At 45.4% G+C, this 18,032-nt stretch overlaps 2 protein-coding genes across 6 annotated transcripts in view; one reads left to right on the top strand and one right to left on the bottom strand.

The window, feature by feature from the left end:
* The first annotated feature begins 7 nt into the window (after positions 1-7).
* On the top strand, positions 8-5,161 carry TOE1 (target of EGR1, exonuclease). Of its 2 annotated transcripts, none has more exons than XM_075097771.1 (7): positions 8-175; positions 253-293; positions 503-599; positions 761-919; positions 1,254-1,513; positions 2,964-3,111; positions 4,211-5,161. In XM_075097771.1, the coding sequence occupies exons 1-7, from the start codon at positions 65-67 to the stop codon at positions 5,009-5,011; spliced, it is 1,617 nt and encodes a 538-aa protein (XP_074953872.1). In that variant the 5' UTR covers positions 8-64; the 3' UTR covers positions 5,012-5,161. The 2 variants fall into 2 exon arrangements, with proteins under 2 accessions (XP_074953872.1, XP_074953871.1); XM_075097770.1 differs by having other exon boundaries at positions 10-175; positions 2,964-3,135.
* A 1,307-nt stretch (positions 5,162-6,468) lies between these two features.
* Positions 6,469-18,032, bottom strand: part of TESK2 (testis associated actin remodelling kinase 2) — an 84,974-nt gene continuing 73,410 nt past the window's right edge. For all 4 annotated transcript variants that reach the window (XM_075097766.1, XM_075097768.1, XM_075097769.1 and 1 more), the window contains 3 exons: positions 17,102-17,188; positions 13,469-13,604; positions 6,469-11,335 (listed from right to left, as the gene is read on the bottom strand). In XM_075097766.1, coding sequence (XP_074953867.1) covers positions 10,323-11,335; positions 13,469-13,604; positions 17,102-17,188 — 1,236 coding nt within the window. In that variant the 3' untranslated portion in view covers positions 6,469-10,322. The remainder of the gene's footprint in view (positions 11,336-13,468; positions 13,605-17,101; positions 17,189-18,032) is intronic.

Here is an 18,032-nt window from a genome sequence, read left to right as displayed (position 1 = left end):
GGCCGTCGGGCGGCCGCGGCGGCGGAAGGCCCCGGAGCGGCGCGAGGCGGCGGTGGCGGCGGCCATGGCGCGGTGGCGGGTGCCGGTGGTGGACGTGCAGAGCGACAACTTCACGGAGCTGTGGCCCTCCATGGTGCTGGCGCTGCGCACCGCCACCTTCGTCGCCGTGGACACGGTGAGGCGGGGCAGGGTGCGGCGGTGACCGGCGGCGCGGCCGGGCCCGCGGGGCCGCTGACGGGTGTCTCCCCGCAGGAGCTGAGCGGTCTCGGCGCCAGGAAGTCGCTGCTGAGCCCGTGAGTCCCTGGTCGGGCGGGGCTGGGGGGGTGGTGTGGGGTGGGGGTTGTTGCTCAGCCGGAGCTACCGGGTGCGGGTGCTCCGGTGCGCGCCCCTCCGGTGCCGGTTCCCCGGTAGCCCGCTTGCCTTCCCGCTGCGGGCTCAGCTCCCCCGGGGTGGCCGGTGGGAAGGGGCAGGAGCCGTCAGCTGTCCTCCTCCTGCCGCCCAGGTGCATTGAAGAGCGGTACAAGGCCGTCTGCAGCGCGGCCAGGACCCGCTCCGTCCTGTCCCTCGGCGTCGCCTGCTTCAAGCAGCTCCCGGAGAAGGTACGTGCAGGGCCGCGGAGCGGCCGTTTCCTCTTGTTCCCGCCTTCCGAGGGCGCAGCGGGTGCCGGGACTGTGCCGGGAGATGGGACTCGCCCCGGCTCTTTCGGCAGCTCCCCGGTGACAGGTATCCCTGCATTGCTTTGCACGCTCTCCCTCCGCAGTCTGAGAACACGTACCTCTGCCAGATCTACAACCTGACGCTCCTCTGCATGGAGGACTATATTGTCGAACCCCAGTCGGTGCAGTTCTTGGTGCAGCACGGCTTTGACTTCAATAAGCAGTATTCCCAGGGGATTCCTTACCACAAGGGCAATGACAAGGTACGAAACAGGTCTCCTTTGGACACCTCAGCTTGCTCTGCTCCAGGCTTCTGAGGAGGTTGCTGGCTTCTCCTGGCCCTGGTATCTCCCTCACATAGCTGCTGAGTGAAGGTGGCTCAAGGTGGGGGCATGAGTGCAGCTTATCGCTTTCACCTCCCTCCTGTTTTATATCCAGGCTGTCACTTGTTGCAGTTGCTTTTCCAAACATTTGGGTCTCTGGTGAGAGCAAAAAAATAGCTGTAGGCAGTATTCTGCTACAGCAGGCTCTGAGGGCTGCCCGGGGTGATGGCAAGTCAAGGCGCTGAGGCTCATTGACTAATCCTTCCATTCGCAGGGCAATGAGAACCAGAGCCAGAGTGTTCGGACTTTCTTTCTGGAGCTCATACGAGCAAAGAAGCCTCTCATTCTCCATAATGGCCTGATTGATCTGGTCTTCTTGTACCAGTGCTTCTATGCTCACCTCCCAGACAACCTCGGCACCTTCACTGCTGACCTCTCGGAAATGTTCCCAGCAGGAATATACGACACCAAATATGCTTCAGAGTTTGAGACTCGCTTTGTAGCATCCTACCTGGAGTATGCTTACAAGAAGTGGTGAGCAGCGCTCTGGTATTTAAAGCTTATGGGAGGAAAGGCAAAGGGTGTGTCAGCACTTGTTTGCTTTTCTAGGCAAGGGGGTTGGGTCTTTGTATTATCCCAGTGAGTGAAGAAAGGGCTTTTCAGGTGACTCTGCCCCAGGTTCTTACCATTTCTAGTACAGGTGCTGAGCGCATAAGGCTGTGGTTTGTAATGCACCTTTTTTGTTTGGTGGGCAGCTGCTGAAAGAGGATGTCGGTCTTCTGCTGGCAGCAGTTTTGACCACAGAGTGACCTGATCTAACTGAAAAATAATTGATTCGCTGCATGGCCCTGGTCCAGCAGTGTCACAGGGCTGCAGCAGGAACAGAAGAGAGACCCTTAAAACTCAGCTAGAGAGCAAGTGAACACAGGGCTGTGCCTGCAGGGACTGCTGGTTATAACTCGGTTTTGTAAGGGACGGGGCAGTTAAGGGGTGAGCGCTCCCTGCACCTCCTGACACTGACTCCCACACGTGATGCTCACGTAGGGCCAGCCACAACTCCCATCGCTTTCCTTCCAAGCAAAGGTTGTGTTCTTGTCCCAGGGCGTCCTGTCTTGCTTCCTGCCCCCAGCTCTTTGTGGGTGTCTTCCAGGCAGACACATGTTAGAAGCAGAGATGTCTATCCACTTCACATGTCACTCTGGCCCCTGGTTCTGCACTCCCCACACAATCTAAACAAGTCCCTGGCATTGATACAGGCCCTTAAATCTCCATTAAACTGAAGTCACACTCTGTGCAGAGGAGAAATGGTATTTTTAGTGACTGTTTTATATCAGGAAATGCCATTTTGACAGGTCTGAAAACATTAAAGATGGCTGTTTGCGAACATGAGAATGCTTTGTTTTGACAAGACAAAATTACTTTTTAAACTGACCTCTTAAATGTTTGGATCCTCAATTCTAGTTACATGGAGCCTTCCAAAGGTTTTCGGCCTTTTAGCCAGCTCTTGGGACAAAACAGTTCTTTTCTCATGGGATGGAAAATGTTTCATTTTTAGCTACATTGCCCAGGTTCGACCTGTCTGGGTGCCGGCTGCTGGATTTTCTACATGATACCTCATTTTGGGGTATTTCCTCTTTGTCCATTAACACTATGAGGACTAACACATATCTTAGTGCCCTTAATATTTAAAACCAAGCTATGTGTGCCCTTTTCCCATAGCTTTAGCAGAGACAGCATTGTCCCTGCCTGTACGTCATCATAAGAGAAACTGACCTTTAAATAAGCATGGAAGCATCTACTTACTAAAGCTGTCTTCTCCTAGGACTGGGTTTCTCTCTAGCAGGCTGTCAAACTGGCGCTAGAGCTCAAGAGCAGGAAACTAGTGGACCTGAGACATGTCGAGAGCAGCGAGTTCGCACCAGCTCCATGCTGTGGTACCTTCAGCAAGTTAACTGCAGTGACTGCCTACTCTTCTCTGTTCCAGCAAGCGGGAGAACTGCAAGCTGAAGGACTCCAGTGGCCAGCACCTCACCATTGAGTTCTGCAACTACCCTGCCAACATGTCCTGTTACATCGACTATCGCCACTGCGCTCTGGAAGAAGAAAGCCACAACATGGGAGGGGGAAATAAGGTGCCTGTCTGTGAGAAATTTTCAGTAAGTAACATGAATCCCTGCTTCCTTCCTGGCTCCGTGGAAAGAGCCACACGTGGCCAGAGCAGGAAGTGGTAGGGAAGCACCTGGGACCTTCCCCTTGCTTGCTTCACAGTACAAGGAAGATTTTCAGGCTTCAGGTGGCTTCATGACACACAGGGCAATAGCACGCTCTGTTTGGAGGTGGTGAATTATTCCACAGGATACATTAGACACGAAGATTCAGAAAGAGATTATAGGGGATGGTATGAGGTACCTGTTGCTGTCTTGGGAGGGCTGTAAGTTCTAAATTTGTTTGGCATGTCCCCTGAGCAAGAAATACTGCCTCTTCCATCTCACATAACTTGATGAGATGTAAAAATGATTACCTGTCTGCAGCTTCTGGCACTGCCACACAGTGTGATCCACAGCATCTTGAGTCCTGGTGCTGCTACAGCAGCAAACAAAGAGTCCATCTGATCAGATCATAACTGGTTGCAGATGCTTCAGGGAGAAAAGGAACTCTTCCAGATATTGCACATTACTGTTGCAGAACAACATAGGTTGGGGAAACCGCCAATATTGCTCTGAGCCTTGTTTGGTGAATTTTGAAAATCACTAAGGAGAGAGATTACAAAACCCCTCCCAGGCCCTGTTCCAGTGCGTGACCACTCATTGTGAAAAATGCTTTCCTATATATCTAGTCAGAATTGCCTCTGACTGTTACCACATCACCTTTCCCTGTGGTGCCCTCAGAAGAGTTTAGCTCCATCTTCTCTTTAACCTCTGTTTTAGGTAGCCGCAGACAGCAACTAGATATCCCCACCCCGTTAGCCTTGCCTGCTCCAGTCGGAACAAGCCCACCTTCCTCACTCTCTCCTCATATGTTGTGTGCTACATCTTTACAGCTCCCAGCTGTGCTCACTGTAGTTTGCCAGTGCCTTTCTAGTGTGTTGTGGGGCTGTAACTGGACACAGGGCTCCTGATAGAGCCTCACAAGCCATCAGCAGAGGGGAATAATTAGCTCTGCTCTATGTTATGGTGATAAGCTGCTCTGACAAGGAGACTGGTGGCTACAGACTTCTCTCTTTCTCTCTAGGCCTATGGCTGGTGTCCAAAAGGGGTGAATTGTCCACAGTCTCATAACATTGACCTCATAATTGATGAGGATGACAGGCTTTCGGAGGAGAAGCGGAAGAAACGGAAGCACAAATGGAAACGTCGGAAGAACACAGAAGGGCCTGCAAAAGCATTTGAACAGGAAAGCCCAGGAAAAGAAATGGAGCTAGCTCAGAACGGGGAGGAGGGACCACCACGAAAACAGAGCTGCTATGAGCCTGCATCTGCTATGGAGCTGGCAGAGATCACGCCCAACACTGAGGGCAGGCCACCGGAGGCGAACTCCATGGACATGGAACCAGAGGTCAGCTCAGACACCAGCGCACAACAGGAGGACGATCTGGGGAGCGCTGAAGAAACTGCTGCCCAGGTAGCAGCTGCTGCAAGCCCTTCTGCTGAGGGAAACGCCTCTGACAGCGAGCAAGGGGAGGGGAAGACCGAAGTTCCCGCTCTGGTGGGCTCAGTCAGTCACCCAGATGTCCCCGAGACTGAAGCAGCATGTGCTGCAGAAAAGGAAAAGGAAACCCACGCTCCACCTTCACAGGTGGGCACACACCGAGCTGGCTTTGATGCATTCATGACTGGCTATATCATGGCTTATGTCTGGATGCTCAAGAAAGGAAAAAACATGGACGCTGGTGCAGGACCCTGGTTGCCAGACTGCCACAATAAACTGTACCTCAGTGGGAAATCGGTGCCACTTCAGATAGTGAAGAGCTTGTTTTCTAAGTCTTCCAAAGCTCACAGCCAGAAGATGAAGTTGGCCTGGGCCAGTGGCTAGAGCTAGAGGAATCCTCCCTGAACTGGGCTTTTTTCTCCCCCCTCAAGTTTTGAAGTTCTTTATTTCATCAAGAACTGACCAGAAGGAGAGCAAGTTTCTTACTTGTGTTTGTGTTTTAACTCCTGACAGATTAAATTGCTCTCAGCTGGAGTTCTGCCTGTCATTCCTTAGCCACATCCTAGGCTGTGAAGGCAGGGGTGAGGCTGGTGGAGAGGGAGGAAAAGCGCACCTCTCCAAGTGCACCAGGGCTGCAAGTGCCAGTTTAGTGCTCTGCACTCAAAGAGGGTTTTGAAAACAACCTCAGGTTGCATTCTGGAAAGACCATATGCTGGATCCTTTAGCGTGGGTTTCATTTCTTGCAGACGATGAAAAGGGTAGTCACTTGATAACAAGAGGAGACAGAGGCCAGAGCTTCCCCCTTAAGCTTCTTAGCCTCCTCCCAGATCTTGCTCTTCTCCTTACTGCACCTAGAGCATCACTAAATGCTACCACTTAACCTAGTGGTTTTGGGTGGGACAGACTTTTTCAAAAGGAACATGTGCTAAAGATCAAAGTATACCTACAAAAACACATCTGAAAGCTCCAGGCTGTTGAACAGCTTGATAGAAAAATGCTATAAATAGTCACTGGAGGAAGATGTGATGCTTCTGCCAGACACCAGAGGAAAGCAGGTGTCTCTTCAGGCAAATCATACATTTTTATGAATGTCTAGTCAAGCGTTACAGCTTTCAGTCACTGCTGTAGGGTAATTCCCAATAACCCTCATAATTATTTCCTGTCTTTCTAAGGAAGTCAAGAGGGCGAAAATTTTTGTTTTTTTAAAAAAAGACACCAACCATGGCTCGTTTAGAACATGCACCTGGGAGAGCTGTCACACTTCATATTTGTATTTTACCTTGCTCTTAGTTACAGCATACATAACACGACCTTTGCTCCTACAGGAGAAAGGGGAAGGAGAAAGCTTTTCCTCCCAAGTGCCAGCTGATTGTCGTGCAGGGTAACTGCCTGCAGAGCCAAGCCACAGTAGGTATTCAGACTTCTAATTAAGGGGAGATGTAAAGCCAGATGTGGTCCTCTTAAATGGCACAGCTTCCCTTGCTACTGCAGCTGTTCCATGGGGCTGGAACAGAGCAGCCACACTGGCGAGCTCCCTGCAGGCTGAGCGCTAGCAGAAGCCAGCTTGGCTTGTAGGTCACAAGTTACCGCCTACTCTTCAGAGCACTCTAAGGCAGTGCAGAAAAAGTCCTCAAGTCTCATGGATTTAATAGTGTAACACTTCATAAGATACAGGAGCAAAATAACACTGAATAGGGATGACAGTTCTCCCTGTTTATAATTCAGCGCCAAGTAACAGTGAATATGATCAAGACCAGTATTAATGTCATCCATAGCTTAAGTATGCATTTAAGCCAGATTTTTTAACCTAGAGTTGCCCTCTTAATCACAAGACTCAGGCCTTGATTTTATTTTTATTTTGAAAGCAAGTTGGGAAAGTTTACAAAACCTGACCAAGAAAAAAATTACGAAAATATTTAACTGGATTCATCTTTGGTTACTTCTTATTGCAGTTCCAATAAAACATACACCAGTTCTATAGTTCAAAAAAAAAAGTCAGAAAGTCAATCAACATAAAAACAAGACGTGCTTTCTTTACATATTCATAAATATCCACAATATTAGAAAAGGTTTTTTGCAAAGAATTTTTTTTCTGGCAGTGTTAACTTACTATTATACACAGGCTACAAACTTCTTCCTAAGCCTTTAATTACAAGTTGAGCTATTTACAGACTGCAAAATATTAAGACGTAAAACTCCTTCATAAATACGAAAATAGATCATCTCGCAAAGATCTTTATACTTAATCAAATATCTGGCTGCCCCTCCTCCCAAAAGAAAGGTTATTTGTTTTGCATAGAAATGTAGTGACATGCAATATAAACAATAGCATTAAGTGCAAACAGGAATTATTCAAGTGTCTTTAGTTGTACTGGCAAAAAAATACCAATGTTCTGTTACACATAATACATCAATGCCTCTCCAACAAGTATAAGTCTACTATAGCCCCCTTGCCTGCACTGCTTTTGAGGGGCAGCAATTCACATGCATTCTCTTAGTTGCATTTTATCAACCTCAACAAAAATAGCTTATAACAGACATTTAAATGAATTCAACATAGAAAGATTTAAAGTGAATTAAAAATATCTTTTATCTCTTCAGGGAACCTAGCAATGTGTAGAAAGTGTTTTAAAAGAGCAAGAACTGCTCCCATAAGAAAGTCAAAAATCATGATAAAATCCGATCACAGTAAAACTTTGTCGCATCACTATAAAACAAGGAGTTCGCTGACCACATGTTCGTATTCATGTTCACCTGTAGCTGTCAGAAAGTGGCCCCCCGTAGAAAAGCACTCTCAGGTAGGCAGAAGACCTAGCAGTATTTACTAGGTGCAACCTAGGTTCAGCTTTACACAACCAAAGGGATGAGACGTAGTGAGTGCCAACTGCCTCCAGACCCTTGGAAGCACTGGGCTTTAGCAAGCACTTAGCTATTTTAAAGTGGCCTTCTACTCCAGTTTCATACACATGCCTCTTTTCCCACGCAGACCACAAATACAGGAAAGGCCTGAGCCGCTATTCCTTGGCGTTTCTGACATTTCCACCTCAGTACAAAGAGCTAGAAAAGCTGATAGATGTGCCCTATGCATGTCAACTGGCTGTGCTTAGGGTAGACATAAAAAAAAAAAAAAAATTTAGCCATGCTGCTTTGTGAGGGAGCTATTTCGAGCAGGGAAGCATTTTAAGAGACAGTGGTGTAAGAACAGATGAGGTCACTGTAATGGGGGCCACAGAGGTACCCCAAGGCTGACTGCACAGGCTTTGCAGTCAGTGTCAGGGAGGGCAACAGGCTTCATGATGAGGGGTCAGCGCTGACAATCAGGGCTAATGCAAGCCGCAGAGCGGCCGGAGGCGTGCATGTGCTCTCCGATGAGGCTGCAGGCAGCTTCCTCGCAGCCTGGTGATCCAGAAGTAAACTATTCCTTGTTATTGCTTGTTTGTCTGAAGTCACACACCTAAATGCATCTTGTGACAACAGAAGCTGGTGCTGATGGTTTCCCTCCCGAAAGATTACAACTGTATGAAACTTAAAAAAGGGAGGGGTGCGGAGGAAGCAGGCACCAGGCAGGCAACTAGCTGGCTAAAGAGTTCTGCTGGCTGTCTCCCTGTCCTCCATGGAAATTACACACACACAGTGCCAGCTACACAAGCTGCTCTGCACTCTGCAGACACCAGTCTTGCAGACAGGGTACACAAGATGGACTGTCTACAGACCAGCACCTTCAAGAGGCAGAGAGGTGTGGGCCAAAAGGGGTGATCTTGGTAAGGGCAGGCATTTTTTCTTTCAAACTGCTAACAGCTCCCTAATCTGGCATGGATCACACTAAGTAACTCAGCAACACTGGGTTTCTTGTTTAATTCTGTGCAGCCACTGCAAAGGGATAATTGCTGCTTAGTTTAACATGGATTTCACAAGAAGAAATAATTATTAGCTCATAAAGTGATTCCCTACACCTCTGGAAAGATAAGCATCTAAGCCAAGGAAGAACGCAGGCTTTCTCCATTCTTTCTTTGAGATAGGAAAAGAGTAGGAATACACTTGCTTTCGTCAGAGACTAGCTTACATTTCCATCCTTACAAGAGAGCAGCAACAGAGTGTAGCAGGCTGCCTGGGTGAAATTCTGGTCTCTACTGCATCCCCATCTGCTCAGCAGGCACGCAATGCATACCTCAGTTAGGAATGATAATATAGGTTAAAAAGAAAAATCCTGTGTTGTTGGGACAACGATAATGGAAAAGGGCAGGATCATGCACAAACATCATCATAGAACAAGCTTTCCTGTATATCACATCCCAGAGCGGGGATCTCTGACGCTGGTTCCAGCAAGCAACATGAAAGCTCGTGCTGCTGCTTCTTTCATATGTACCTGCTGGTGGAAGAAAGGAAAGAAAGAAAAAGATCATCCTACTCAGTGAGACAACAGAAGACAACAGCTTCTTTCTGCAGAAGGAAAAAAAAGTTAATTTGGGACAAGCTAATTTTCTTCAGCTTGACAATTCAAAGCCCTTCTGTGAGTCTACTGTCTACCCTCCTCCAAGAGCACTTGGATGGCTGCAACACTGCTGGCAGCTTCCCCTGGGCAGGGGATTCCTGTCCTCCATCAAGCAGCCTGGTTTTAAATAAGAAGCCATCATTACTGCAGTGATATCAATGAGATGGGATGTCGTACCAGAGAGGAAGTGGATATGACCCTTCTAGCTCAGTGGTACTAGTCAACTGTGATCTAGATATTGCATTTAATCAACTATTCTGCAGAAACAGATCACGATGTCCATTCAGCACTTCAGAGGTAAGAGCCCACCCCCCCAAAAGCTCAGTACGACTGGTACTTTCACTGGCAGTTTCTCCAGAAGACCGGAAAGGACAATGCCTGGAATATGGCTCTCCTCTTGTGCCCTGGGCAAATCTTCCTCCACATTTGGGTTCAGGTACATGAAGAGCTATGCAAGCAGGAGAGCGGTGCTTACCACAGCCCGCTTTCCCCTACTAATGTATTACACACCATTACCAAATCCCAAGGGAAAATGAAACACCAGGGAACAGATTCTTCTTGTTAATCACAAAGTACTTGTCATGTGGCTCAGCCTGCAGACTGTGACCAGCATGAGGGGTTTTGTTTTTGCTGCTTTTGAAAGAAGAGCTTGTTTAATGCTGCAACAGCATTCACAGCCGCTCTGAGACCAGAGAGCACTCCTATCTGCTCAACATAGCTCTGTGCCCATTTCTAAAACAGAGGCTCCAACTCATGTGCACTGCTGCAGAATGTTAATGCAAAATCTGCAGTGGTTTAGAGCAGCTGGTCAGTCAGAGAAGAGGAAAAGCCTAAGGGTCACTGTTTCTACCCAACATGGAGCTTAAGGCCTTGAAATGCTCCATGCAGGAATCCAAGTCAAACTATTTACATGGTGCCTGCTCTGGCTGCTGCCTCTTGGAAGGACTGTGGGGCCCACATGGCCATTCTGGCTGGAATAGTTCCCCCTCCTAATACAAAGCAGGGAAAGGAATAAGCACAGTTTGAAATAAAGGTAAAATAATCAGTCTCTCCGGACACTGTCTGCAGCTATCTGTTTGACAGCCAGTTTCTACCATCTGCTGAGTCTCTTTCAAATGTGAACCCCAGCACTATAGAAAAACAGAGTTTAAGCGACTGGGAACAACTGTTCCCTCAAGGAGACGTTCAGTTTTAGCCTTCTCTTCATATGTCACAAGTTGACTGCGTGCTGCCACTTGCTGAGATGTCAGAGGAGGTCTGAGACAACAGGACAGGACTGTTCCCATCCTGCTCCCTGAAGGACCATGCCTCTCTCTCCAGCTCAGTGGAAGGACTAACACTGAACAGAGGCTTTGGAGACTCTAGCGGAGTATTTTTCAGTAGGTCATCTTCCACCTCCATCTCTTCAGACGGGAGACAACCCACAAACACTTGTGAAGAGCCATGTCCCTCAGAGTTCACCGAATTCTCAATTGGGAGCTTTTTGTAAGACAGCGGCTCAGGCTGGGCCAGCGCTAGTGGCTGATTACATGCTGGCTCTCCACATGTGTCCTCAACAGGGCAAAACCCATTTTCCTCCTGGGCCACTGGCCCATCTGAACAGTCCATATCTTCTTCTTGTCCTGGTATGGGAAGAAATTCTGGCCTATGGGGCTTGGCTTGAAAGGGGGGAATCTCTGACACACCATATTTACTGCTACTCAGGAGTTTTTGCCGAACCTCTGCACCTAGCTGGGTTGGGTCACACCTGCTGACAGTTGAAGACAGTCCCCCAAACAGGCCATATTCCTTGTGCGGCAATTCAGGAGAGAGCGGAAGTGATCTGCATCTCCTCCCAGGAAGAAGGGAGAATTCTTGCCAGTCTGTGCTATACGCCTGCCGTAACTGGGACTGGCTGGCTTTCAGGCCTCCACCTGCCTCTGGAGAATGCAAGTCAAACACAAGGGAGATCACAGACTTGCTTGGCATGTCAAAGAATTTGATCTTCCCCCCCTTGAGGTCCTCCCGGGCACTGAAGGGATTAACTTTCCGGCCTAACCCTTTGTTTGGTGTATAGTAGGGGTCCTGCACATTTATCTTCCTGGAAGGCTTGCGGGAGAAGATATCTGACTGGCTGCGTGACAACCAGATATTACGGCGTGGACGAGGTGACTTGGGTGGGATCTTATCATCCAGGGAACTCAGTCGTTTTACTCCTGGTCCTTTTTCAGTTGACCCTGAGCAGAAGAAAAGAAATACTCTTAGTTTAACAGAGCTATATGCCCGCATGTCTGCGTACTCACAGAACCTTCATGACAACTGTAAAGAAAAAGCTGCATTTCTGATGTTCTAAAGTATCTTCCATAAGCACGTTTGCTCATTCCTTACAAGTTCCAGCACAAACACAAGGACATCCTTCCCTTCTCCTCAGTGTATTCCTGGTTTCACACATGGAGATTTGGCAGCCCTGTCCATAGGACCTTTTAAGTGTAAGGCAGTCAAAACTACATTTTTTTCATTTACTCATGCCTCAGGCTAATTAAAAGTCATCTTGAAGCCTTGAGGAAATGCAAATTCATTTAATGCCATCTTACTTCTCTAGGCAGAGAAACAGGACTGCTTCTTTTTCATTTTATGATCAAATTTGCCACCTGCATTATGGGGGATGCTAATTTGGCAGGACAATATTGTCTTCAGAAAAAACAAAGGAAAGGAAACTGTACAAAAATACGTTAGGAATGAAGAAGTCTTTCCCTCTTCTATCCAAACACTGTCTTTTAGGCCCCCTTCAAACCTCCCTGCTGCCAGTACACTGACAGAGCAGAGATGGCACATGGTGGTCTTGGAGAAGAACAATTTGCATGTTTCCAGATTTATCATCCTCGCTTCCAGCAGAGGTTGCCCAAGATCTCTTGATGATACTGACCATAAAAAGAGAGAAAGTAGAAAATATAGTTGCCAAAGGAACTGGGACTTTTTCACCCCAATGGGAAAAGTGTAAGACCAAATAAACGCCTCTCCTGATACCATGAGAAGTCTAAATCATTCCTTCCCGGCCTTCATTCTGTACATTAACCAATGCAGAAACTAGGGACATGAGTTTGACTCTAATGAATAAAAGTTAAATAATAATACGCATGCGTGTGTGTATTTATTTGCGCACATGCACATATGTGCACGCCCGTACACACACACATATATCTCTATAAAAGCTGTGTCACTAGAACAGGGTGGGAAATTTGTAGTTGTTTTAGGAAAAGATGCTAACTCCTTGAATGTTTGGAACATGCATCTGCCACTGGCTCTTAAGGTGCCTCTGAAGAGCTGTGGTAGGGCAATAAAAAACATATATAAAGAAGTGGTATCGCCTTTTGATTACCACTTCCAGAATAAGTACATATATATTTCCACTTTTCCCTTTAAATACTGCCTCAGTTTAGACTGTTGTCACTCCACCTAGGAAAGACTATGCAGGTCAAAGAACAGCATGTAACGCTTCTCCAGGAAGATGCAAATCTGACATGTACTCCAAAGGGAGAATGCCAGGAAAATGAAGACTTTTAAACTCACGCCTCTTTTAGATGCTTTCCAGGTGTGGAAGAACTACCACATGCATGCACTCCACGTGGTCTGCAATACAGAACTTACTTCAATTGACAACCATATTATAGACAGATATATATATGTATATATATTGTGTATTTATATATACACAATATGAGAAACTATTGTTACTGTATTCTAAGTTTCCAATTGCCAGAAGTGTGCTAACATAAAAGATATCTAGAGCCAGAATATGCCCCAGCCTATAAGAACTGCTTACAGTTTGCTCCTCACACCAGGTGGCACTAGATGGCTTTAGAGAAAGCCCTTCAAGGCCAGCCTTCCCAAGCAGATCTGGGATTCATCTTTTCTCCAGTCTTTCAGAGTATTTCTGGGTACTTTATAATACTCTTGCATTTTCTCTGCTCTTCCTCCTGAAGGAATTTAAGAAGCTTCTAAGTGTTGCATGTAACATACACTTATGTATATGCACTAAGTATGGCAGGGACAAAGCAAAAGTTGATGGATTTCCATATACTATTAGCAACTTACAAAACCATTCCCAAATGAACTCGAAACTTCCCCTCAAGAGCTTGTGGGCAGAATCTTTTGAGGCACTTCAAGAAACAGTTAGCTGTTCTTTCCCAAAGGACACTGCAGTGCAAAGTATACAGCATTGTTCCCGAATAATTTTCGGGCTTTGAGTAAAATTGTTCAGAAGCTGTAAATAATACCATATATAGCTGAAATTCCAGTCTTCAAAATATGAAGCATTGAACACTCTTGCTATTAGCCTGCAGCAATGTTTGTACAATACAAACACTTACCTTTGGGTTTTCTTTCATTGTTGTCAAGGTTCAAAAACTTTCTCTCCCTCTCTAAGTCCTCATTTCTCAGGCGGTTTAAAATCTCCTCCAGTGTTATGACAATATCAGCAAATGAAGGACGCAACTTTGGATCCATCTGTGAATGAACATGAATCAAAGAGTTCATGCGGGTTTGCCCATGCTATTCTACTTACACAGTGGACAGAGGGACTATCTGAAGAAACTGAGGAAATTCAAAACCATTTTAAGTGTGTTGCCATTGCAAAAAAACTAAGTAAAGCAGGGGAAAAGCAGTATTCTGTCCCACTTTATGTCTATTATACCTCTCACATTTAATTATCAAGTTGCAAACATCCTGTTATGAGGACACATTTTAAATTGAAAAGGTGGGAAGCTGTTAGGTTCAGGGCTTCAGAGGGGGTTTTGTTGTTTTAAACAGCTTTCATAGTTCAAGGATTTCTTTCTGGACTCCTGTAACCAGCCGGAGGTTATATATCAACGTTATTTCAAAATATGGCTGAAGCAATAAGGATTAAGCAGAGCAACTTGGCTATGTCATTCTTTAAAATTTTGTAATTCTTCCATGATCTCCTTGTGACTTTAATCGAAACCCACCCAAATGGTATTGCTGATTTTTAAGTTTAAACGTTGTATCTTTCCATCTGTAATTAGCCTTACTACTTGGTGTACTGGTATGTCTTGTAAGGAAGCAAGATTGGTTATATAATTTGACAAAGTAATACAGCAGAAAAAAAATTATCCGTCTTTGCCAAGTAAAATACACTCCCCCAGTCATCAGTATGTGTTCAATTTGTATTTATCAGTATGTATTTATTTATTCACCCTAGCAGAAATGGATCTCTAAACAAAGTTCAACACAAACTGTACTAGAGGGCAAGCAGCTTAATAGAAGTAGTAACTCAGAAGGCATTTCATAATTTTGAACATTTAATCTGTATATGTGTTACAGGTTTAACTACTGTAGGTAGCAGTGTCTAATTCAGCAGCTGAAAGTTAACCTCATTACACTATTAAAGATTCCACTTGACCTGATTCCTGTTCCCAGCCCTCTACAGGCTTTTTCAGAGCAGACAAGCCCAGGCAGATCTCACCTCTAGCACAAAGGACACACTGGTGCTTTGTAAACAAAAAACCCCAAAGACCTCCCAGATACTGCCTTGCAGGTCCTACAAGATGGATCTTTCTGAAGAGCATTGGTATGATCAGCAGTGCCAGAATGCCTTCTAGCAACACAGGGTAAAGGCTAAAAATTCATATGTACAGTAATAAAAACCAAACAAATCAATCACACTTGAAGAGCTCAAGAGCAGCAAGAAAGTTGTTCTAATGCAGTAGCTGGAATTTCCTGGCATAGAAAACCATCTTTTTCTGCTTTCCATATTTCACTGAAAGAGTAGGGCAGGGGCAACACCACAATATGCACTCTGTACTTTGACAAATTTACTAATTTGGGAAGCTTAGGGAGCTGTTGCAAACTACAAGAAGCAAGAAGAGCTCTCTGGCTATTTCAATTTCTGCTAGGTAAGATCCAGGACAAGTGCAGCAATGAAAAAGTGACACAGAGCAACATTTGCCTCTTCTGTCCCTGAGCAGTCCAGACTCTGCTCAAATGGAATAAAAGGTTCTTCCTCAGTGCAGCAGTTGCCCACAGCTCAGCTCATGCTGGTAAGCTTTTTGCATGATCGTGCATGATTACATTTACAAGTATTCGCACTAGTAGGCTTATAGTTGCTGGGGAGCCTTGAGTTTTAAACTTCCTTGCATGTACTTATTTTAAAAAAAACACTTCATAACAGCAGACTAAACCTCATATATGTCAGTTTTCACTAGTTTTTTTAGGTTGCCCTAAAACACATATGCTAATTGTAGAAAACCCCAGGGCTTTGCACATTAGTTCAGCTAATCAGCTGAGCTACATAGTTTGCACTGTTTGTTGACCCATTAAATAATTTAAAAAGCTATATAAACGTTCATGTCTAAGAGTAAATTATCCCACGGATCACCTATTACTGAAGCACAACATGCTTAGGAAGAGAAGAAAACCTTATCTGTTCACCGCCTTTTTCCTTCTACTAGGTAAGTGTGGCATGCTCCACACTGAAATCAGCATATTAATGGCTTGATCAAAACACAGTAATTTCCACTTTCAGTTCAGGGAAGGGACGTTTATTATGCAGGAAACAGCATTTGATGATAATCAGTAGGAGAAAATCCTTTTTTTCTGAACACACCAAATTCTTAGATGAGAATGTAAGATCAGTCACTTCCCCTTTCTTCATGAGTAGTTTAACTCTGAATTTCACTGTGCTGAAAAATTGCTTTAAATCATGCACCATGTGTTTAGATACATTACAATTTCTGGAGTCTACAGGTGGGAGTTGAGGCTTCCAAAGTCAAATCCTACCTCTAGCCAAACCCCTTAGTGCATGTGTAGTCAAAACGCTTCACGAACATGAGTCAGACATACCACTGTCCTGGTGACACAAGCTCCACTGTACTAAGGTGAAATCAGAGGAGTGAAGTAGCTTGTCCAGAGTAAGTTCCACAACTATTTTTAGAGTTAAATTATGCTATCTTGTGTCAAGAGCAGTAATCAGCCGCACCTGCTCACATCCCCCACCTTTATACCACTCTCCCCTTGAGCAGGTACATTTGTACTAACACAAATTAAAAGAGCGAGCTTGGGACAAAAATAAGCATCAAGAGCATGGAGAAATGAGCCTTTTCTTACAAACACTCACTTGGACACAGTGCTGATATTGGCTCCAGCCTGGCCTGGTTGTGGAGTCATGGGCAAAGTTTTGTGCAACACAATTTTTAGAAGTTGCCTCAACTTAAGTTGTGCAAACTGGACATTCCCATTCAGCTGAATCTGGTAGAAGCTCAGGTACTCTTACTTCATATAAACCAGTTTACTATACAAAAGTACTAGCAATCTCTTATGGGATATCCCACAAAAGAGATCTATTTCCTTGGAACACACTGAGGAGCCATGAAGGTATCCAGCACTAACTGTTACAATTTTACTTGTATAACCGGCAGAAAATTTACTCCATACAGCACAGCCTATAGCCTTACTGATACTAAATAATTACTGTCCAAGTTTGGGTTTTTTGGAACACAGGCTAGGGATCTGGAGGTTTATCCCACTTTCCAAAAGGCAGCATATAGAAACTTCAGAGTATTTCAGTGTCTGCTCTGGATTTGTTTGTCCCCTCTGTTTTAAGAACTCAGAATTCTTTCTTCACAGCTCAGTAGGTCTGTACACAAAAAACAGCTGGATTTTGTCAGCATGAGGGCCAGCAAGTGCCAATAGCATACAACTGGTTATGATCAGCTGGAGCAGCCTGCTAGAAGCTGTTCAGTGTGCCAGACCTGTTTGTTTGGCATGACAGAACACAGTATTGCAAAAACACAAGATAGAGCTTTTTGCAAGGGGAAGGGAAGGCTTATAAAAACTGTAAGGGACTTTCTGGGTTATCGGAATGTATGCTGCTTTTATAGGTAGGCTCTTCAAGTCTCTTCTGTAAATGCTTTAAGCTCTATCTTCAAAAGCCAGAAGGATTTAGAGAACTCTGGTTTAGGCCTCTCCCCTCCAGGTAAGATACTCACATTACAGCAGTTGAAGGCCAGCTGGAGGAAGTCAGGGGGACAGTCTCCCACCATGTGCTGGAAGGCATCATAATCCAATCCAAAATTCTGAACAAAAAAAAACAACAGCAAAAAGATATAAATGAGGTCTTCTATCTGGCCCAAAGCATCTTCTTTTCAGGGGGTCCCTAACGTGGAGTTGTTGGGAATAACAAGGAACACCATCTCTCAGCAGTCACATAACACAGGATTTTGAAAAAACTTCATGCATACTCCGAACTGGGCCATTCCCAGTGGGGATTACTTGATCCAAGATACCTGTAAAAGAATAGGCTAACTTCAAAGCCCATCCTTCTTCCTGGACTCAGCTGCAATCCATTGCACTTGAAATGTTGCCTGTGTGGATCTGGAAGCAATATCTTATACTATTATGTTTCGCCATGGTGACTTTCACAGTGTAAATTAATAGCTAGAGGCTTCGCTATCATGAAAATTTATCCATTAAAATGGTTAATTTTTCAGTGGGTGGCAGACTGGTAATACAAATTATCCAGTTAAATGCATTTCCGTAAAACATGAAGGGTAGAGAAGCAATAGGATGTCTTATTTACTGCAGTTCAAGACCTAAGCAATTTTGCATTTTCAGAACCGGAGGGGGATAGACAATTTAGAAGACAGGCCCCACCCCAGAGGGCCAAAAGCTGCTCTGCAGATGGGACCTAACCAAAAGTGAACTGAAGAAACTAAGAAGTATCTCATTTTATTGGTTGATTCTAGCTCAGATCCACAGTGCTTAGCACAGCCTATGCACAAATCAGGGTGAGCTTATTTTAGCTGCTGCTAACATAGCTCCTGCCCCTTTCACAAGGAGGGGGCGCTTAGTGGATGCAGTGTGCCAGAGGTGCTCTGTTCGGAATCTGGCAAGAAGTTCTGTATGAGCTATCAGTCTACG

Source organism: Phalacrocorax aristotelis, chromosome 6 (assembly GCF_949628215.1).
Source record: "Phalacrocorax aristotelis chromosome 6, bGulAri2.1, whole genome shotgun sequence".
Classification (NCBI taxonomy): domain Eukaryota; kingdom Metazoa; phylum Chordata; class Aves; order Suliformes; family Phalacrocoracidae; genus Phalacrocorax; species Phalacrocorax aristotelis.
The sequence above is the reverse complement of the archived record's forward strand: the minus strand, read 5'-3'. Positions and strand labels throughout refer to the sequence as shown.